At 36.4% G+C, this 17833-nt stretch overlaps 1 protein-coding gene across 17 annotated transcripts in view; it reads left to right on the forward strand.

Annotated features, from left to right (window-relative positions):
• Window positions 1-17833, forward strand: part of DTNA (dystrobrevin alpha) — a 357757-nt gene that overhangs the window by 298715 nt on the left and 41209 nt on the right. For 11 of the 17 annotated variants that reach the window (XM_079108515.1, XM_079108517.1, XM_079108514.1 and 8 more), the window contains 3 exons: window positions 5076-5153; window positions 5705-5797; window positions 15621-15708. In XM_079108515.1, coding sequence (XP_078964641.1) covers window positions 5076-5153; window positions 5705-5797; window positions 15621-15708 — 259 coding nt within the window. The remainder of the gene's footprint in view (window positions 1-5075; window positions 5154-5704; window positions 5798-15620; window positions 15709-17833) is intronic. The other 6 variants (XM_079108507.1, XM_079108509.1, XM_079108508.1 and 3 more) reach the window with 1 other exon arrangement.

Here is a 17833-nt window from a genome sequence, read left to right on the forward strand (position 1 = left end):
TCATAAAAATAGAGAAATTGATAAACCAATATCTGACACCACCCTGAATATGTCTTCAGTCTTCTCACACTCTTCTGGGAATATTGTGTGAAATTACATGAAATTTGAAATAATTACCTCTGTAGATAATCCTTTATTTCATGTATCCCCAGAGCCATACATGCACTCGATTTTTTCTTCAAACTTGAATTAACCCAGTCTTTGCACTGAATTCTAACAATTTCCTATATTTCACTGTTAGTGCATAATTAAAACCACGATCACCTCTCTTTTTCCTTTCTTAACCTTTCTGATCTTACTAGCATGCTTCAGATGATTTTGGTGCACACTCTGCACCCAGCAGACTCTTCTATGGGTTCTGTTGGCAAAACACGATTGTTATGACTTGATAATATTGGGGGACACCATAGTAAGTGGGATGAATTGACTGTGACCTAAGAATTCTTATTTCTTCCCTGGTACCTGTTCCACATGAGTCAACATTTATGCCTGCCTGACTTGATTGACAGCTAACTTTTCTGCTAAGATACTAACCTATTTTTTTGTGTGTGTTTCCTGATTTGCATGTAAGAGACGTTTTACATTTCAGCTCTAAGCTACTGAAAGCTAGAAAAGGAAAGAGAAACAGGATGTTTCAGGAAATTATCTCTTTTTAATTTTTTTTTATTTTTATACGCTGCATTTTGATTCCTTATTCACAAACGGGGTACATCTTTTCGTTTCTGTGGTTGTGCACGACGTAGATTCATACCATTCGTGTAATCATACATGTACATAGGGTAATGATCTCATTCCACCATTTTTTATACCCTCCTCCTCCCTCTCATTTCCCTCTATGTAATGTAAAATTCCTCTATTCTTCTCTAAAACATCTGATCGTGGACTCTTTAATTGTGCTTAAATGAGTTTGGTGAATTTGTTACTAAACTGTGTAAATTGTAGCAAGAAGCAAAATTTTATCCACAAGTGAAAGTTACTTAAGGAAGGAGTCAATTTTACAAATCATTCTTGACAAGTCCAAATACCACACAAGTTTATCAATGAATAAAGAATCAATAGAAATGAAAATATCTATCTTTAATTTGTCATGATTTAAATATTGCTTTCCTTTTAACCATTGTGGTAATGTTTTTCATATTAGGTACTTTGATTATGTAATATCCATGCCCCATGAGACTGAATCCAGGCTTTTAATATAGTGTTCAATAGAAGAAAAGAAGTTCTTTGACCAGGGCTTATATAGTCATCCAACATAGGTCACTATATTATGCATTTTTAAAATGCATAACTCCAGGAAGCATTTGTGTATAATTTTGTTACCTTAGGATATTCTAAAAATGTTTGCACTAAACTAAAAATACTGGCTTCAATTGCCTTTCAAAACTAAAGGGAGAATTTAAAAAAAAAATATATATATATATATATATGTCTATCTTTCTAGAACCCATTAAGTCACTGCATATCTATATGTTTTTGCATGAAACTGTTGGGAAAAGGCTATTTATCATTAAATATCCTGTTTTCCAGAGAGGTTGTTTAAAAGGTAAATTGCTAAAGATGTTTTAGGAAGAAAAAAAAATAACACAATCTCAATCTTTTTGCTTCCTGCAGAACATACAAATTGTAAAAATCCCTGCCATGCCCTCCAGGGTAAACAGCAATGGTGATATGGGTGCAGAGGGATATATGTATATCTTGCTGTGAACCTGGTAGAAAGAAAATCAGAGAGGTAGACATACAATTTGGGAATGGTGGCCTTGCTTCTCCCGGAGATTTAGATTAGGAAAGATGTTAAAAACCATGTGGAGTGGGGAGCCCCAAGTAGTTCCCAGTTTCAGAGACTGAAAGGGAGAGTGCATTTGGACTTGAGACAGGGCAAAGAGCAGCTTTGGGAGGTCTAGCTGGAGTTGTGTAAAGTCATTGTCACATTCTGACACGCTGAGATGCTGAAAGTGCTTAGTCCATAAACAACTAGAATTACCACTTCAATTCTCTATGTAAGCCACCAAGCTACAAAATGAAGATTTAAAAATCTAAATTATTCCATGAAATAGTGTGAGAACGCATTGCTTCAAGGAGTCGCTGTCTTCACAATGACTCAGAAGAAAAAAGAGTGTTCACTTTGCTTCCCTTGTTCAAGCTCTTGGGGAACAGCAGAAAGGATTCTGGAGGAAGGTACTTCATGTGGGAAGACTTTAAAGACCCAAGTTTAAGTGAAACCTACCTCCTACTAAACTCTCTGAAGTTCCTGACCTTATTTTGAAAGAGTAACTATTCTTTTTTGTTGTGTCCTTGGTCACCTTATGCATGGTCACATTCTTAACTTCCCAGAAGCAAGTAATGAGAATTTAAGTCTAGCTCTAGGATAAGTAGAAACCGTGTAAACAATAAATACCAAAAGGCAGAGATGCTCCTAGCTCTAAAAATTAAGAGCTATAGCAAAACAAAATAGTTTACTTCCACAATCTCATAAGCATGCATGGTGTAACCCCCATATTTTCCAAGAACTGGTTTTTCCAAAAATTCATTTGAGGAGGCAAAGGAAAATAAGAGGATTTAAATGATTCCCTCAAGCCAACTCTGGCAAGGGCCAGTACAAAGAAAAGAGCAACAAAAAGCAAAGAGATGGATATACTTAGAATATCTGTTCATTCCTTGGAGGAAAGGAGGGAAAGAAGAAGAAGAAGAAGAAAGAAAAAGAAGAGGGTAACCAGAGAAATGGAGGAGCAGAAGAAAAGTAGAATAGCCCAAATCATTGAAGAAAAAGAAATAAGGTCACCAAAGGAAAACTAGCCAGTTGCCTATTTCCTGACACCCTGTCCCTGCTAGGTACTGATATCAGCAAGCTCCTCCATGCTTGTGGAGTGACCAAGCAGTGGAAAGGTCACTTCTGGGCTTTACCATAGGAACTTTCTCCCATCACCAGAATAATTTGTAGCAAACACATTTCCGTGGTTAATTTTCCTGCATTTCTTTTCTCTCCTTTTTTTCTCATTTTATCTCATACACTCAGCATCAGTGGATACACCTGGGTAATTATTAGACTTTGGCTTAAAGAAATATTGCTACAATATTTCTGGAATTTAAAGAACAAAGAAACACCAGTCAGGGAAACCTTTTAGTTCAGAGGGAAGAATCATTGATATTTCACACAGTGTTGCAAATGGTTTTACAAACATCTGAAATCAATTATACAACAGATTAATTTACCTTAGTTCGGGGGGAGGGGGGAGTCATTGAGAATATTGGGCAACAGGAAGATCTAGTAGGCAAGGTTTGAAATGTAGTTTTGGTGGGAAAATGGGACATCACAGAAAATGACCACCAATGAGGGGTTAAGGTGGTTATTGACCCCGACCGGCATGTTTCAGTCTTAGAAGATAAAGATCAATATGCTGGGGAAAAAATAATTAAGGCCATCAGGAAAGAAGATTCTCCTAGAACATTCATCTAATTTGTCATTTGCAAAGTTGTAGCGATCTATCACTGGGCATGTTGACTATGGTTAATAGCATCATATTGTCTGTTTCAAAATTGCTGCAAGAATAGGACTTAAATGTTTTCACTACAATAAAAATAAGTATATGATATGATAACTATGTTATTTTGATTTAATCATTCCACAATATATACATCAAAACATGTGTGCACCCCACACTCTAGTTTATTTTAAAGTCACTTTTATGTGCAGCTGCACAGCGTTATTTTGTGTTACAGTTGCCCACCTAAAGGGCCAGGTGAAGATGCCAAACACTCAACAAACAAACACAATCAGCTACTCTATGCATTACATTTTCTTTATAAATCAAATCTGACATGAATTTATCAGACTTAAGGAAACTTTTGTATACACTGTTCCAAAGTAATAATACTAATCATAATGTACATTATTCATTTATACATTTCTATGTTTTTAGGATTTATGTCTGAAAAGGTGGTACCTTGTGATACAACCTTAAAACTTAAAAGTTTTATAAGATTTTAATACTTTATATATAATCTAGAGAAATTTGGGGCAAAACCCTACAATTTTAAATACCATGGTAATACTTGGTATTTTAACAATTAGTTAGGCAGTTTACCTTTGTATTTTACATGAAGTAGAGGATAGTTTTAGGTACACCAATGTGTAGAGGAAATTCTTAACCTACAAAGAAGCAAACTCTCTTTAAACAGATTACCAAACCAGTTGAAATACCATATATCCCAGGGAAGCATGCCTATTCATCACAGTAGATCTTGGGTGACTTCAGCGTGGCCACACTTAATTAATTATAAGTTATATTACTATTTATAATTCAATAAAATAATATTTTAAACCTTAAAATTGTCCTTTAAATTCATAAATAAAATTAATATTCCTATGTTTTAAAATTGGTTTAGTGATAGGACTCTATTTGCTAGTTTCATATTAATATTGGCATAAGAAATACAAATATATATATGTATATACACACTCTCTTTTCTCTCTCTCTCTCTCTCTCTCTCTCTCTCTCTCTCTCTCTCTCTCTCTCTCTCTCTCTCTCTCTCTCTCCAGGGTATATTTTTCTATTTCTCTGATGGTTTTCTTTGTAGCTTCTCAGTCAAGGTTAAGTGACTTGTGCTTAGTAGTAAAGTACTATTAATATGACAGCAATTTCTAGGTACTTTTTAAGTCTATGCAACATAGACAGCTGGAAATTTTAGGGGAGACAGGAGGATCCCTTTAGAGTGGGATCTAAAGGCTGGCAGGACTTGGTGAGCTACCGGACTGTTTTCATATATGTTGATAGGATGTTGAGAAAATTTTTATGATGTCTATGCATTTCAAATATACATGCTCACTCATTGGGCAAATAGCAAAGGTCAAATCTGGAACCAAGGTGGCCTGTGTAATTCTAATTACAGTTCTCAGAGCAGGTTTCCACTCCTAGTCAAACTCGGTGGAGATCTGAAAACATCTTGAACGTTTCAAAATATTACAGATCTTTGCAAATAGAGCTTGGACCTAGACTTGGGAGTTTCTGTTGCCAGTTTCTGTCTTGAGTGCGTTGCCGTGTTTACGCTCTTCTTGGCTTTCCCATCTTATTAACCAGCTCTCCTCCCAAGGACAGTGAAGTAGAGCAGAACAAAATGCTGGCTAGGGCTGCTCCAGCTTTGCTGAAGGGCAAAGGGTAAGTTACAGCCAGAGTGCACTGGAACCCTGAACTAACAAAGCTAAAAACGGAGTTTCTTCTGCAAAAATGCTTTGTGTGTGAAAGATCATATTCAATTTAGTAAAAGCGGTGACCTGTCATAACCCAATTAACAGCACCAACTAGTTGTTTTGCGTGGACACATCTGTGTTGTTACTCACTTCCGAATTTCCTTTTTCTTTTGTTTTTCTTTTTAATGACTAAACTGATGATATGATTTTCCAAAAGATACTTAATCTTTGCTTGCAACCTCTTTCAGTGTGTTCACAGTACAGATGAATTCCTTGACCTTAGGGGTCAAAGAATGCAGATCTGTTTTCTAAAAAGTTGTTCAGCCTAAATGAAAGTCCTCATCTGTAAAGATAGTAAAATGAAATTGTGAATTTCATTGCCTGGGTTTTGCTTGTGTTTTTCTTAGCCTCTTCCTTTACTGCCTTGGTTTTCCAAATGCCTTTTCTACTGCAGACTCACTCCTGCCTTTCCTGCTCATTTCTGTTCACCTCTCTTTCTTTCCTCCTGCCCCATTTCAGGATACAGTACAGCCTGAATGTGGCAGACAGGCTAGCCGATGAACATGTTCTCATCGGACTGTATGTCAACATGCTCCGGAACAACCCATCATGGTTAGTGCAGGTTTGGCTTCCTGACTGTCCTTAGAAAGGGGATCAGTCTGAGCTGGTGACAAGGCATCTTAGCAAGGGGCAGAGTCACAGCATGCTGAAGGAGTCACAGAGACGCTTTTTACCTAATGCAATGTTGAAGTCTTTTGTGATGTTAGTTTAGATGTTTCCCTTGAAAATATCATAGAATTTGTAACCTTGTTTATATCTTAGCTAAGGTGAAAACTTGTGTAAATGGATGCTGTGCCAAAGATTAGCATTCAGGCGAATGTAGGACTCTGGGTCCCCTGGCCAGTTCTTTACCATGTCATATCAAATGACACAGGATGGCGATGCAGGAATTTATCTCATTCCAAGTACATGCTGATTTGTGAAATGTTGCTTCACTTCACTTAACATAGAACCGAAAGAGTGCAAAAGTAGTGTGATAGGATCAAATGGAAATCACTTCTTTGTCTTTCAGCAATTCTATTACTTACAAACGTATCTAAGTACCATGCTGATGAAGTTTGCTTTCAAGTCCCAGAACATACAAAGTTTATTTTCAGATTTGTAAATCCAGGAATTGAGACAGCCCTACATGATAGGGTAAAGGCATTCATGGAGTCTATTTTAATGGTGACATTTGAGATTGGTGAAAGTTGCTTGATTTTCTTAATGTGCATTTGCAATTTGAATAAAAGTGAAAGGACAGGCTATATACTTAGATGTATGTTTCCATCTTGGTTAGGCTACTGTTGTACAAGACTATTTAGCCAACCAATTCCGTGGAAATATTTTGATTTTGCTTAACAACTCCAATTTTCTCTGAGCTAAGAGTCCATGGTTCTTCTGAGGTTATAACAACCAAGTGAACCAGTGGGTTATCTCCCATTAAAATGCTTTCCACCTTCACCATTAGCAAGCAGGTCTTCTTTTCTACTTCACAAAGGCATCCCTGAAATACCTAATGTCCATTGTTTGATGCTCACTGCCTTCACCACTTAGTGTCATTAGACTGTTTCTAAAACTCTCTCCTCCCTTGACTATTTCCAAAGTTCCTTTCTATTACCACTTCTGACACCTTAGATCTATTTTTGCAAGATTAGCACAAGAGACAATTTTAGGTCTGATGAAGTAGTGAATGTTTATTTGTTTCAATAGATAAATATAATAAATACCTATAAATTTGCATTTTTAAAAAACGTGTAAGTAGCATGTTAATTTAATCCTGTAACCTGCTCCTTATGGAGATAAAAATGTGCTCTTCAGCTGAATAAGCCCATCACTTTGTTCAAATTCCCTGAGCTTCTGGATTCAGTAGTATCTACATTTTCACAGCTCAACCTCTCAAAACAAGATTGCCTTAATCTTATTACCAACAAATTTGGTACCCCAATGTTTTATGGAAGCTGAGAGAATAAATAATTATTTAAAAAACATCTCAATAATCTTGCCAGAATACAGTCAATAGAGAGTCAATCAAAAGGCAGTGATGTGATGGTATATCCTCCTCTCCTCCATAATTCTGAGGGCGCCCCAGTCATTTCAACCACTCTTCTTTGACCTTTTCTTAATTAAGGTTGTAACAAAGAAATCTCCAAAGAGGAAAGCTCAGAATTTGTCACTACCAAGCATTTTCTCTACTCAGGTGATTAATCATATTGACTTGATGGTCACTTGAGACCATCATACTATCTCAGCAGAGACACCTTACATTTGCCTGATAAAAGCTACAAAGGATTTGTATTTGTACAAAACAAGATGTAAGAGCGATCGATCAATGAAGCAGGCTGCCTTTGAACGCTGATTTCATATTCCTCATTGCTTTTCTCGTCCCCTTAATAAGTTCCAACTTCTTCAAATTTCTCATTTTTTCCCTCCATTTCCTTTATGTTTTATTAGGTCCTGACAATTTCTCATACCTTTCATGATTTTATATAAATGATATAATGATTTATCACCTTCTTTATTATCATAGCTCTAATGCTTGACCATCATTCAAAACAGTGAGATATAATAATGATAATAATCATAATCACTACTAATTTTAAAGCACTTGCTTCATGATAAGTTTTGCTACAACTTTATGTACATGATTTATCCTAGTCCTTAGAGTAAGCTCACAGAGTAAATACAGCCATTCCTATTTTACAAATAAGTGAAGGAATCATTTTAAAGAGTTTACCTGACTCTTCCATAGTCACTCAGCTATTAAACAGTGAGCAGAGATCTTAACTATTCTCCATCCAAGTTCATGGCCACTGTGCTACATCACTTCTTATAAACCTGGGTCAACATTTGCCCTCTAGGAAGATTTCATGGGTAGTTTATCCACACTGCAGCCTACACATATTTACTTCTACAGCTGCATCTCTTACTGTGTTATTTTTATTTCCTTTTAACAAATATTTTGAATACATCTAAGAATAATGGTGGTTGCTAGTAAGTTACCTTCTATAAACCCAGCTCCATGAATTGCAACTTCTTGTGTTAATTTTTTTCTATTTTAATTTTCTAATTTGTTCTAGTTATACATGATGCTAGAATTTATACATTTTGATAAACCATACATACATGGAGTGTAATTTCTTATTTTTCTGATTGTACATATTGTACATATTGTAGGATCACATCAGTCATGCAGTCATATATATACGTGAGATAATGTCTGTTTCACTCTACTATCCTTCCCACCCCCATACCCCTCCCCCTTCACCCCCATCTACCTAATATAAAGTAACTCTATTCTTCCCTAGCCACCCCAACCCTTATTGTGAATTAGCATCAGAGAAAATATGCGGCCTTTGGTTTTATGAGTTTTGCTTATTTTACTTGGCATGATATTCTCCACCTCCATCCATTTACCAGCAAATGCCATTAAGCTTCTAAAAAGGCAAGAATTTTGTCTTCATTCCCCTTTATCTCATTAAAGTAGACAGAACTGAAATAATAAATTCTCCACTTAGGAAGTGCTTCAGAAATGACAGGGCCCTTTCTTTTTTTTTTTTTTTTTTTTTAATTTGTTTTTATTGTAAACAAATGGGATACATCTTGTTTCTCTGTTTGTTGACAGGGCCCTTTCCCACATATTGTTTAATTTACTGTCTCACAGTCCTAGAAGGTTGGATATCATTTCCATTTCCCTGATAAGAAAATGCAAGCCCCAAAACATTAAGACCTCATCCAAGATTACAGGTCAGTGGGGGCTTGCATGCAGGTCTTCTGAAACCAGCTACCATCCGTTTTCTTCGCCATTCCTCCAGTTCCTTGTCTGCACCCTTCATGAGATGCTCAGCAAATGAGCACCTCAGCTGTTCTCCATCAAAGGCTTGGTTTTTGCCATTATTCAGATAGGCTCCTGGGAATCTTGTATTCTTCTATTCTATATTTACTACTTAACACTATGGGAAAGTGGCTCATTTGTAGGTAGTTCAGTGGTAAATTAAAGAACCTTGAGTCATTGCTGATTCTGATGTCAGATAAACCAAGTAAGTAAATAGCAACTCAGGAGAGAATTTCTGCTGCTGCATTCCTAAAAATAAAATCCAGCAGCTCAGGAGGCCGAGGCAGGAGGATCACAAGTTCAAAGCCAACCTCAGAAAAAGCAAGGCCCTAAGCAACTCAGCGTGACCCTGTCTCTAAATAAAATACAAAATAGGGCTGGGAATGTGGCTCAGTGGTCGAGTGCCGCTGAATTCAATTCTCAGTTTCCCACCCAAAAAAAAAAAAAAAAATCCTTATGACTTTTAAGCAATTCATGAAGGAGGTATCTCAAAATGTACCATAGTGGCCCTTTTCTGCCCTTCCCTAAACTTACCAGTTGTCTGAGTTTACCAGTAACTTACAAGGAAGGTTTGTGGCAGGCAGACCAAAAGACTAGAAACAAACCCAGAATGTCTACCTCTAACCATAATTATATTCTACATATTTATCATTCAGAAGTTTCTAGCATATTTCTCCTAATGCTGGAAGGGAGGGAAGGAAAACAGCTAACGCTCCACTCTGTAGTTCATTGTCACAATCGATGGCTGCCACTTGGTTAGACTCCTGATCTCATAAAACTGGTTTAAAATGTTCTGTTTGTGTTTTTCTCCAGTACAAAGGACTGTGCTTTCATATTGCCAACAGATTTCTTGCTAAATGGATTGATAACCCAACTAGTTTGAAATTATTCCACAATATTTTATGCTTGGTGAAAAAAAGACATACCACATTCTTTAAATGCCCATTTCTGGATTTCATATATGAGGTCTAAATTTTCATTAACTTGTCTGCTTAAAACTGTTGACTGAATTCCTACTGCACTTAGTTTACAAACCCTCACCAGGGTCTACAAGCCTGCTTGTGAGCTATCCTTGCCTACCCCTCCCCAGCCTCAGCCCTCATGGGGTTCTCCCACACCATCAAAATGTTTAGTCACATCAGCATTGGATCAATTCCTAAGTCAGGCCAAGCTCTTTCCTGCATCAAGCCCACGATGCTGGCTCTTTCCTCTGTCTAGGACATTCTTCCTCATTCCACTGCTACCCAACTTCCATATGCATGTGTGCTGACTCTTCTGGCTTCCAAACTTAGATTGAAGGCACCACCTCTGGTAGGTTCCCATAAGTCACTGTCATGGCATACTGTTTATTTCCTTGTCATCACTGTCATCCTTAGGTGGGTGACTGGTTGTTTCATTTACTATCTATCTTCCCCTCTGTGGGAAAGGGATCCTCGTTAACTAATTCAGTCCTATCTCTCTGGCACCTAGCACAGTGCCTGGTGCTCAGTATGTGCCCAATAAATGCCTGCAGATGTAGAATATTGATAGTGCTGTACCTAAAATTCCCTCTTATCCTTAACAAATTTGTCAGAATATGCAGAAATGTTTTTTACTAGTAAAAACAATTATCTTCCAAGAGTAGCCTTAGTACTCCTTAGTATAGAAATATAAAGTAGATGAAAAAGTAGAGAATTACGCTTTATGTAGATAGAGGTGGTAAAGGTGGACAGCGTAAATAAATGAGGGACTTGAACAGCTGAAATCTGTTTTCTCACAGTTCTTGAGGCTGGAAGCCCAAGACCAGGGTGCCAGCAGAGTTGGTTTCTCCTGACACCTCCCTCCATGACTTGCAGATAATCACCTCCTCACTGTTACATCAAATAGTTTCTTCCTTGTTACTATGCATCCTCAGTGTCCCTTCCTCTTCTTAAAAGAAAATAAGTCATGTTGGCTTATGATTTCATGTAACCTTAATTACTGCTTTAAAAGCCCTATCTCTGAAATGGTCACTTTCTTAAGAACTGGGACTAGGGCTTCAATATATGAATTTAGGGGGAAACAAAATTCATTCCAAAACACTCTTCAACATTGAATCCACTGAACTAGGTGCCTTTAGTATTTTTAATACAGTAGGCTAAGATTTGATTGATTATGTGACCTTGATTGTAAAATAGTAGGTTGTTAAGGTCAGAGTCTTGATAAAGGAGTTTGAAGACATCCCTAAGAAGAGACATTATAATGGTAGGCTATTATTGTTATTATCTGTGAAGATTGCCATTTCATTATTTCCTGTCTTTTCCTTGCAAATCATTCATTAAAGGATCATAATGTTAAGGTTTAGGAGGTGGATTGCCTTCCCATTCTTTTCCACCCTTACTCTCTCGGGCTTGCTGACTCCTAACTGTCTGAACAGTGCATTATCCCATAGCATTTTGCTCCCAACCACTTCAAAATTTAGAAAACAGTCTGAAAAAGAAAGCCTCCAGTTAAGCGTTAACTAATAATGCCTCCCTAGACAATAATCCTTCCACTTGTATTTTAATAGAAGACCACAACCTTAAAATTAAGCTCTAGTGATAAAATTCCTAGACAAATAGAAAAAAATTACCAAGGAAAAATAGAGAAGCATTTCTGGTACCCTTTGGATCATGCCATTTGAGGGGTTGATTTTCCCACCCTGGAAGCCAGAAAAGGCCCACAAGAGTTCTAAATGTAAACGAATCATGAGTTTTCAGAAATCTTTGCTGAATCATAATTTAGTAAGCCCTGGCTTAGATGGGGCCACTCGAGTGTCCTGGTATACCACGTGAAATCACTAGCAACAGACATCAGCCATGCATATAGGTAGAAAATGGAGAGCTTTCAAAATAATGGATTTCTCCACTCTGAAAGGCAATCAACATGGCAGCCAGTTTTTAATTAATCATAGTCTTGTAGCAAAATTACTGATAATAAAGTCTTGAAATGATTAGCTAGCGAGGGAGGAAGGGTTGGGATAGGTATGTATTTTAATGATTTAGGGATTATTGGCTACTCATTTTCAACTATTTGTAATTGAAGTCTTGAAATAATGGAATCTATCAGAAGAATGCCTCATTCACCTTTGTATAATTTAAACATATTGAAAAGGCACATGTGGACTCATAAATTGTTTGTGTGCACAAAGGGGTAATATATCACACCAGTTCTCATTCGCACAGTGTTAGGGGAAGGAAGACATGGAATATGAGTTATCCCCTACTAGATGGAGTCCCGTAACTTCACATCCTACTTTGCCAGGAGGCTTTTTATTTTTTTAAATATAACCTTCATATCATTTACACTTGCTGGTCATTCATGATACAAAAAAAAAAAAATCAAGAAGTTTTTATCAAGTTGTGTTTATTGTTTATTTATCAAATCAGTTATGAGTGTTTCTGTCAAAGTTACTCTTAAGCAAACATTTCATCATCCTGGTCTTGAATTAATAGGCCCTATTGTCTACACAACCTTTGTTGAATTAGGCATATACTCTCCAATATACCAGCAAAAAATGATAAATATGTTAAAATCAAACAAAATGGGCTCTTTGCAGGGTAGTTATATGTTTGAAGCAAAGACCATTGTAACTTGCTCCTTCTTGTTGGAACTATGATAAGAAACTTAGTTAACCACTGCAGAATGCAGATATTGTTTTATAAAGACCAACATCTGCTATCAATTTTCCAGAAATAATTCTGTGTTTTGCTATAAAAATTATTTTCTTATTCCAAGTCTAAATTTGTGTGCTGATTGAGATCTCAATCTACTTTAGGATTGACGCTACATATTCTATGAGTCCTGTTTCCTAAAATTTTTGGTCTTCAGGGAATGTTTATGAAAATAAACTCTCATAAAAAAATATGTGTTTTATATGGCTTACATCTGGGCTTTACTTCTTGTATTTGGATTTTCCATTTTGTCTTCAAGATCTTCTGGATCCTTCTCTTAAAATTTCTTCAATATCTCTTGGAAGCATATAAGAATGCAGATTCTCAGCTTCCACCCCAAACTCCACTACTTCCCACTACAGAATTCAGAAACTGCCTTTTCAAAAAATCCTTAAGTAATAGCTCTGACTTTAAGGTTTGAGAAGCACTGCTCTGGACAGTATGATAGTAGGTGACATTTTTGAAAAAGACAAGAATTGTTCATGAATTTGCACAAGCTACTTATGAGGCAAAATAGTAATATTGCATTACCTAACATTTTTGAGGTTTTTAAAGTGTTCTTCGCATGATGATACCTTGATGTTTTTTACATGTATCATCATTTGGATGAAAGAAAAGAAAAACCTCTTTCTGAACATGAAGCTGTGAGTTGGTAAATAGGGAAGTTGGGAAATATTCTAGTTTGTTATTGTAGCCCAGAGAAAGGGCTAAATCTCAAGTGAACTATTCAGGATTAAAATAGGTATAGTTTATATATGTGAGTGGTACAGTCAGAAGCAGAGATAATGAGGACAACAGAGTCCTTCAAATGCCCAGAAATAAATTGACAGTGATGGATTTAACCAACCAGGAGAGAGCTATTTTGAAGTGGTATGGCCAACATACCAAGAGTATGTAGTGATTTTCACTCGTTTTCTCATCTTAGAACAAAAGTTTATAAATTATTTTGCATGTTTTATTTGTGTGTAAATGCATATATAAATAGTTGTATGTTATTTATATGGATCTGAATCTTCCCAATGGATAATTCTTACAACCTTAATATTGGCATAGAAGTGTACTTTTTAAATGTGTAATCATGAGTGCTAATATTTTAATTAAGGAACAAAAGTATAATAGCCAATGGAGAAGAATATTGTATGTTTGGAAATGAGAAGAACCAGTTTCTAATTTTTTTTTTTTATTGTAAACAAATGGGATACATGTTGTTTCTCTGTTTGTACATGGCATAAAGGCATACCATTTGTGTAATCATAAATTTACATAGGGTAATGTTGTTTGATTCACTCTGTTATTTTTTCCCTTCTCCCACCCCTCTTTTCCCTCTATACAGTCCTTCCTTTCTCCATCCTTGCCTCCCTCCCTAACCCTAACTCTAACCCTAACACTAACCCCTCCCTCCCCCCTTTATGTGTCCTCATCCACTTATTAGCGATATCATTCGACCTTTGGTTTTTTGAGATTGGCTTATCTCACTTAGCATGATATTCTCCAATTTCGTCCATTTGCCTGCAAATGCCATAATTTTATCATTCTTTATGGCTGAGTAATATTCCATTGTATATATATACCACCGTTTCTTTATCCATTCATCAATTGAAGGGCATCTAGGTTGGTCCAGTTCCTAATCTTGATTCTGATCCGATGTACATCATAATAACGCATAAGACAAACTAAGATCAATTAATCTGGTAACAGGATTAGTACTATTGGTATATTTCATAGAATTTTTTTTTAATAGCACCCAAAACTGAAGCTTGAATGAAGGGCTTCAGAAGACAAAGTTTTGAGCATTGATAATTCTTCTACCTGTCTTGATTTCCAGGGATTCAGACCATCCTTATCCTACTAAAAACATTTTCTATAAATTCTTGGTAGACACTAAACAATTATCATTAATGTTATGAGGAGCCAGTACTATAATTTCACTTCTTTATAAATACAAAAGGTAAATTACCTGGAAAATAATATTATATATAAGAATTATATTGGTTATCTATTTTTCCATAACCTGTCACCCCCAAAACTTAGCACCTTAAAACAACAAATGTTTATTAACTCATAGTTTCCTGGGGGAATTCAGGTTTGGCTTAATGAGCTGCTTCTGGCTCAAGGAGTTTCATGAGGTTACAGTTGACTTCAGACTGGGGGCTCTGAGCTCATCCGAAGGCTCTACCAGTTGGGATTTGTTCACCTGGTTGTTGGCTGGCTTGGGGCCCTCATCACATCCGCCTTTCCACAGGCATGCTTTAGACATGGCCGCAAGCTTCCCACAGGGTAAACAATTCAAGAGAGCTCAAGTGAAAGAGATCCCAAAATCAAAGCCATGGTCTTTTCAGACTCATTTTTGGAAGCAACATTCCATTCCTTCTGCCATATTCTATTCATCAAAAGCAAGTTAGTAATGCCAGCCCATACTAGAGGGGAAGAAATTATGTAAGGATGTTAAAACCAGCAGAAGAAGTCACTGGAAACTAACTCCAGCTATTTTTTTTTTTCCCTCTTTCTACTTGCTTTCATAGTTTCTAACATTATGAATTCTGTCCATGCATTACTCATATAATAGGGAAATTAAAATATTGACAACAAAACTAAATTAAAGAATGTATTTTTATATCAGAAATGTTGATTACAAAAGTCATTTCTCTTTGGAGCTCTCTTAGTAAGATGATTGCATTGAGCGAACTCAGGATTTATTATTTAAATTCTTGTCCACATCTTAGATCATGTCATGAATCAAAGTTAGAGATCATTAACCTAGCAGAGTTTTGTACAGCTTGCAAATTTTTGGCATTGAAAAATTGAAACAGGAAGACCCCCTGATGGTGAGATAAATATGTCAATCTTTCTCGATTGTCTAACACTCTACTTCTTGCTCTGTTCTGGATAGTATGCTTGAGAGTTCAAACCGGCTTGATGAAGAGCACAGGCTGATCGCCAGGTATGCAGCAAGACTGGCAGCAGAATCCTCCTCGTCTGTAAGTAGTTTGAGTGAAAGGATTCATGTGTTGGCATCTGGGATCCTTGAATTTCACATGCCATGTCCATTTTTATCATTACAGCTGATTCTAATTACCAAGAAAATAGTACTAATTTATGGGTTCATGTGTCTGTTGTTATATTTATGGCTTCTTGGTAGTAGGGAATTCTCAGTTTTAAAATGGGAGACCTAAAGAAAAAAATATCTATGATAATGTGCCAATGTGGTCAAACTAGAAGCCCCACCCCACCCCCTTTACCCTGCCCCACCCCCATATGAGGACATGAGGAAAGGGGTGAGGACTGGTTATGATTCTTCAATGAATTTAAGGCAAGTATGTTTAGCAGAGATACTAGGTTAAAGGCAGAACAGTTGCAAGTGACACTTGAAATACACTAGTAGAGGAAATAGGGCTCAAATCTTTCTTTACCTGCTTTTATCTCTAAAGCAAAAGCAACAATTTAACACTGTTATTTGAAATTCATCTACACTGAACTGAGAGTGAGCTGCTATTAATGCATCACAAAAAACAATGAGTGGCAGAACATTAAAGTGAGGAATCTGCTACCTGCCCCTCTCACAAGGGATGTTGCCATTATCAGAGCCCTTCATGCTGAGCAGTTAAATAATGATCCCAGATGGGAGCCATGACCCATTGCATTAGCGCTGGAACTTGCTTTCTGTGACATCAGCAACTGTTATATTGTTAGAAATTACCATGATCTACAATGGGAAGTGATGCAAGCAGGCTAAAAGTGCACTACATGACCCCAAACCCAGACATGGTAAAACAGAGATTGTGCTGGACTCTGTGAAATCGTAAATGCTATAATTAAGAAACAATTGTGCTAAAGAAAATTAGAGTCAACTGAAGGAACGGGAGAATTAGATTTTAGAAGTAACCCCCTTTGGGGAATTTACTCAAAAAGAAAGGAAAAACAAGGTTTCTGGCAAAATCTATTTTCCAAGTTTTCTGTCCTTTTTTCATGCATAAACCTCTGTGGACAGAGGGTATGAGCAGTAAAACATAGAATTAGCAATGTGGGCTTGTGAGTTGGAGTCCCAGCTGTCCATGACCTCGTGCAAGGCACCACTTCTTTGAGCTCAGTTTCCTCATTTGTAAATAGGTATAACTATAATTATTATATATACCAGGGCTGCATGTTATTAGGGTCAAATGAGATAATAAACTACGAAGAACGTGGCACATAAGCTAGTGATCACAAAAAATAGTCTATGGCCCAAATTTTCCCTGCAGAAGTGTCTTATGTGGCCGCACAGGGCTTTCAAATCTTTATTAGCTGTCGGCATTTACAAATCAGATAGGTAACCTTAAAACGCTGAATTTTTAGTTTATCTTGAAAGACTAACAAGAACAGGTCCATGTTCCTTGTAGCAGCAGACATCTGGAGTAGGAACACTCCTTTGCTTATTCTGAACAGGGAGAGGTGGCGAGATCAGAAATTTATATACCAAATTTCAAGCGTGATGATCTTATCTTTTATGAATAATATTCTGAAAATTTGTTTTCCTCTGGCTCTGTCTTTTCTATCTGTTTCTCTCTATGCCATCAATTGAAGAGGCTAAATGTAATTACACGATGAAAGTATGCTAACTCAATAAAAATTAATAAATATCTCCCCTTCTTTTTCTTTCTCCCTTCATCTCTACTTTTTGCTTCTCTTAATCTGCCTATATTTCTTTTTTCTCAACCAATTCAAATATTTTATTGTTTTCTTCTTTCTTGTCTTTTTCTCAAAAAGGCCTATTATATAGCTCTGACCTTCCTTTTATTATTTCTTGAATTTATTGACTTTAAATTCTTAGTCTTAATTTTTAAAATCAAGTAAGTTAGATGCTATATATTTTTACTATTCAAAGAAAGACTTTTTTATTATTTATGGATTGGTATTGTTTTCTCCCTATGTTGATGACTATCTATTGGTTACAAATAAATTAAGAGACTTCTTAACTCTTGAGGAATTAATAAACTACCTTGGACCAAATTCAGCCCATTTTTGTACATGAGCTAAGAATAATTTTTAATTTTTTATTTGTAGAAAAAAAAGAAGAGTCATATTTTATGACAAGTGAAAATTACATGAAATTCAATTTTAGTGTCC

The sequence above is a fragment of the Sciurus vulgaris genome (genome assembly GCF_902686455.1).
Source record: "Sciurus vulgaris genome assembly, chromosome: 13".
In the NCBI taxonomy this organism is placed as follows: Eukaryota; Metazoa; Chordata; class Mammalia; order Rodentia; family Sciuridae; genus Sciurus; species Sciurus vulgaris.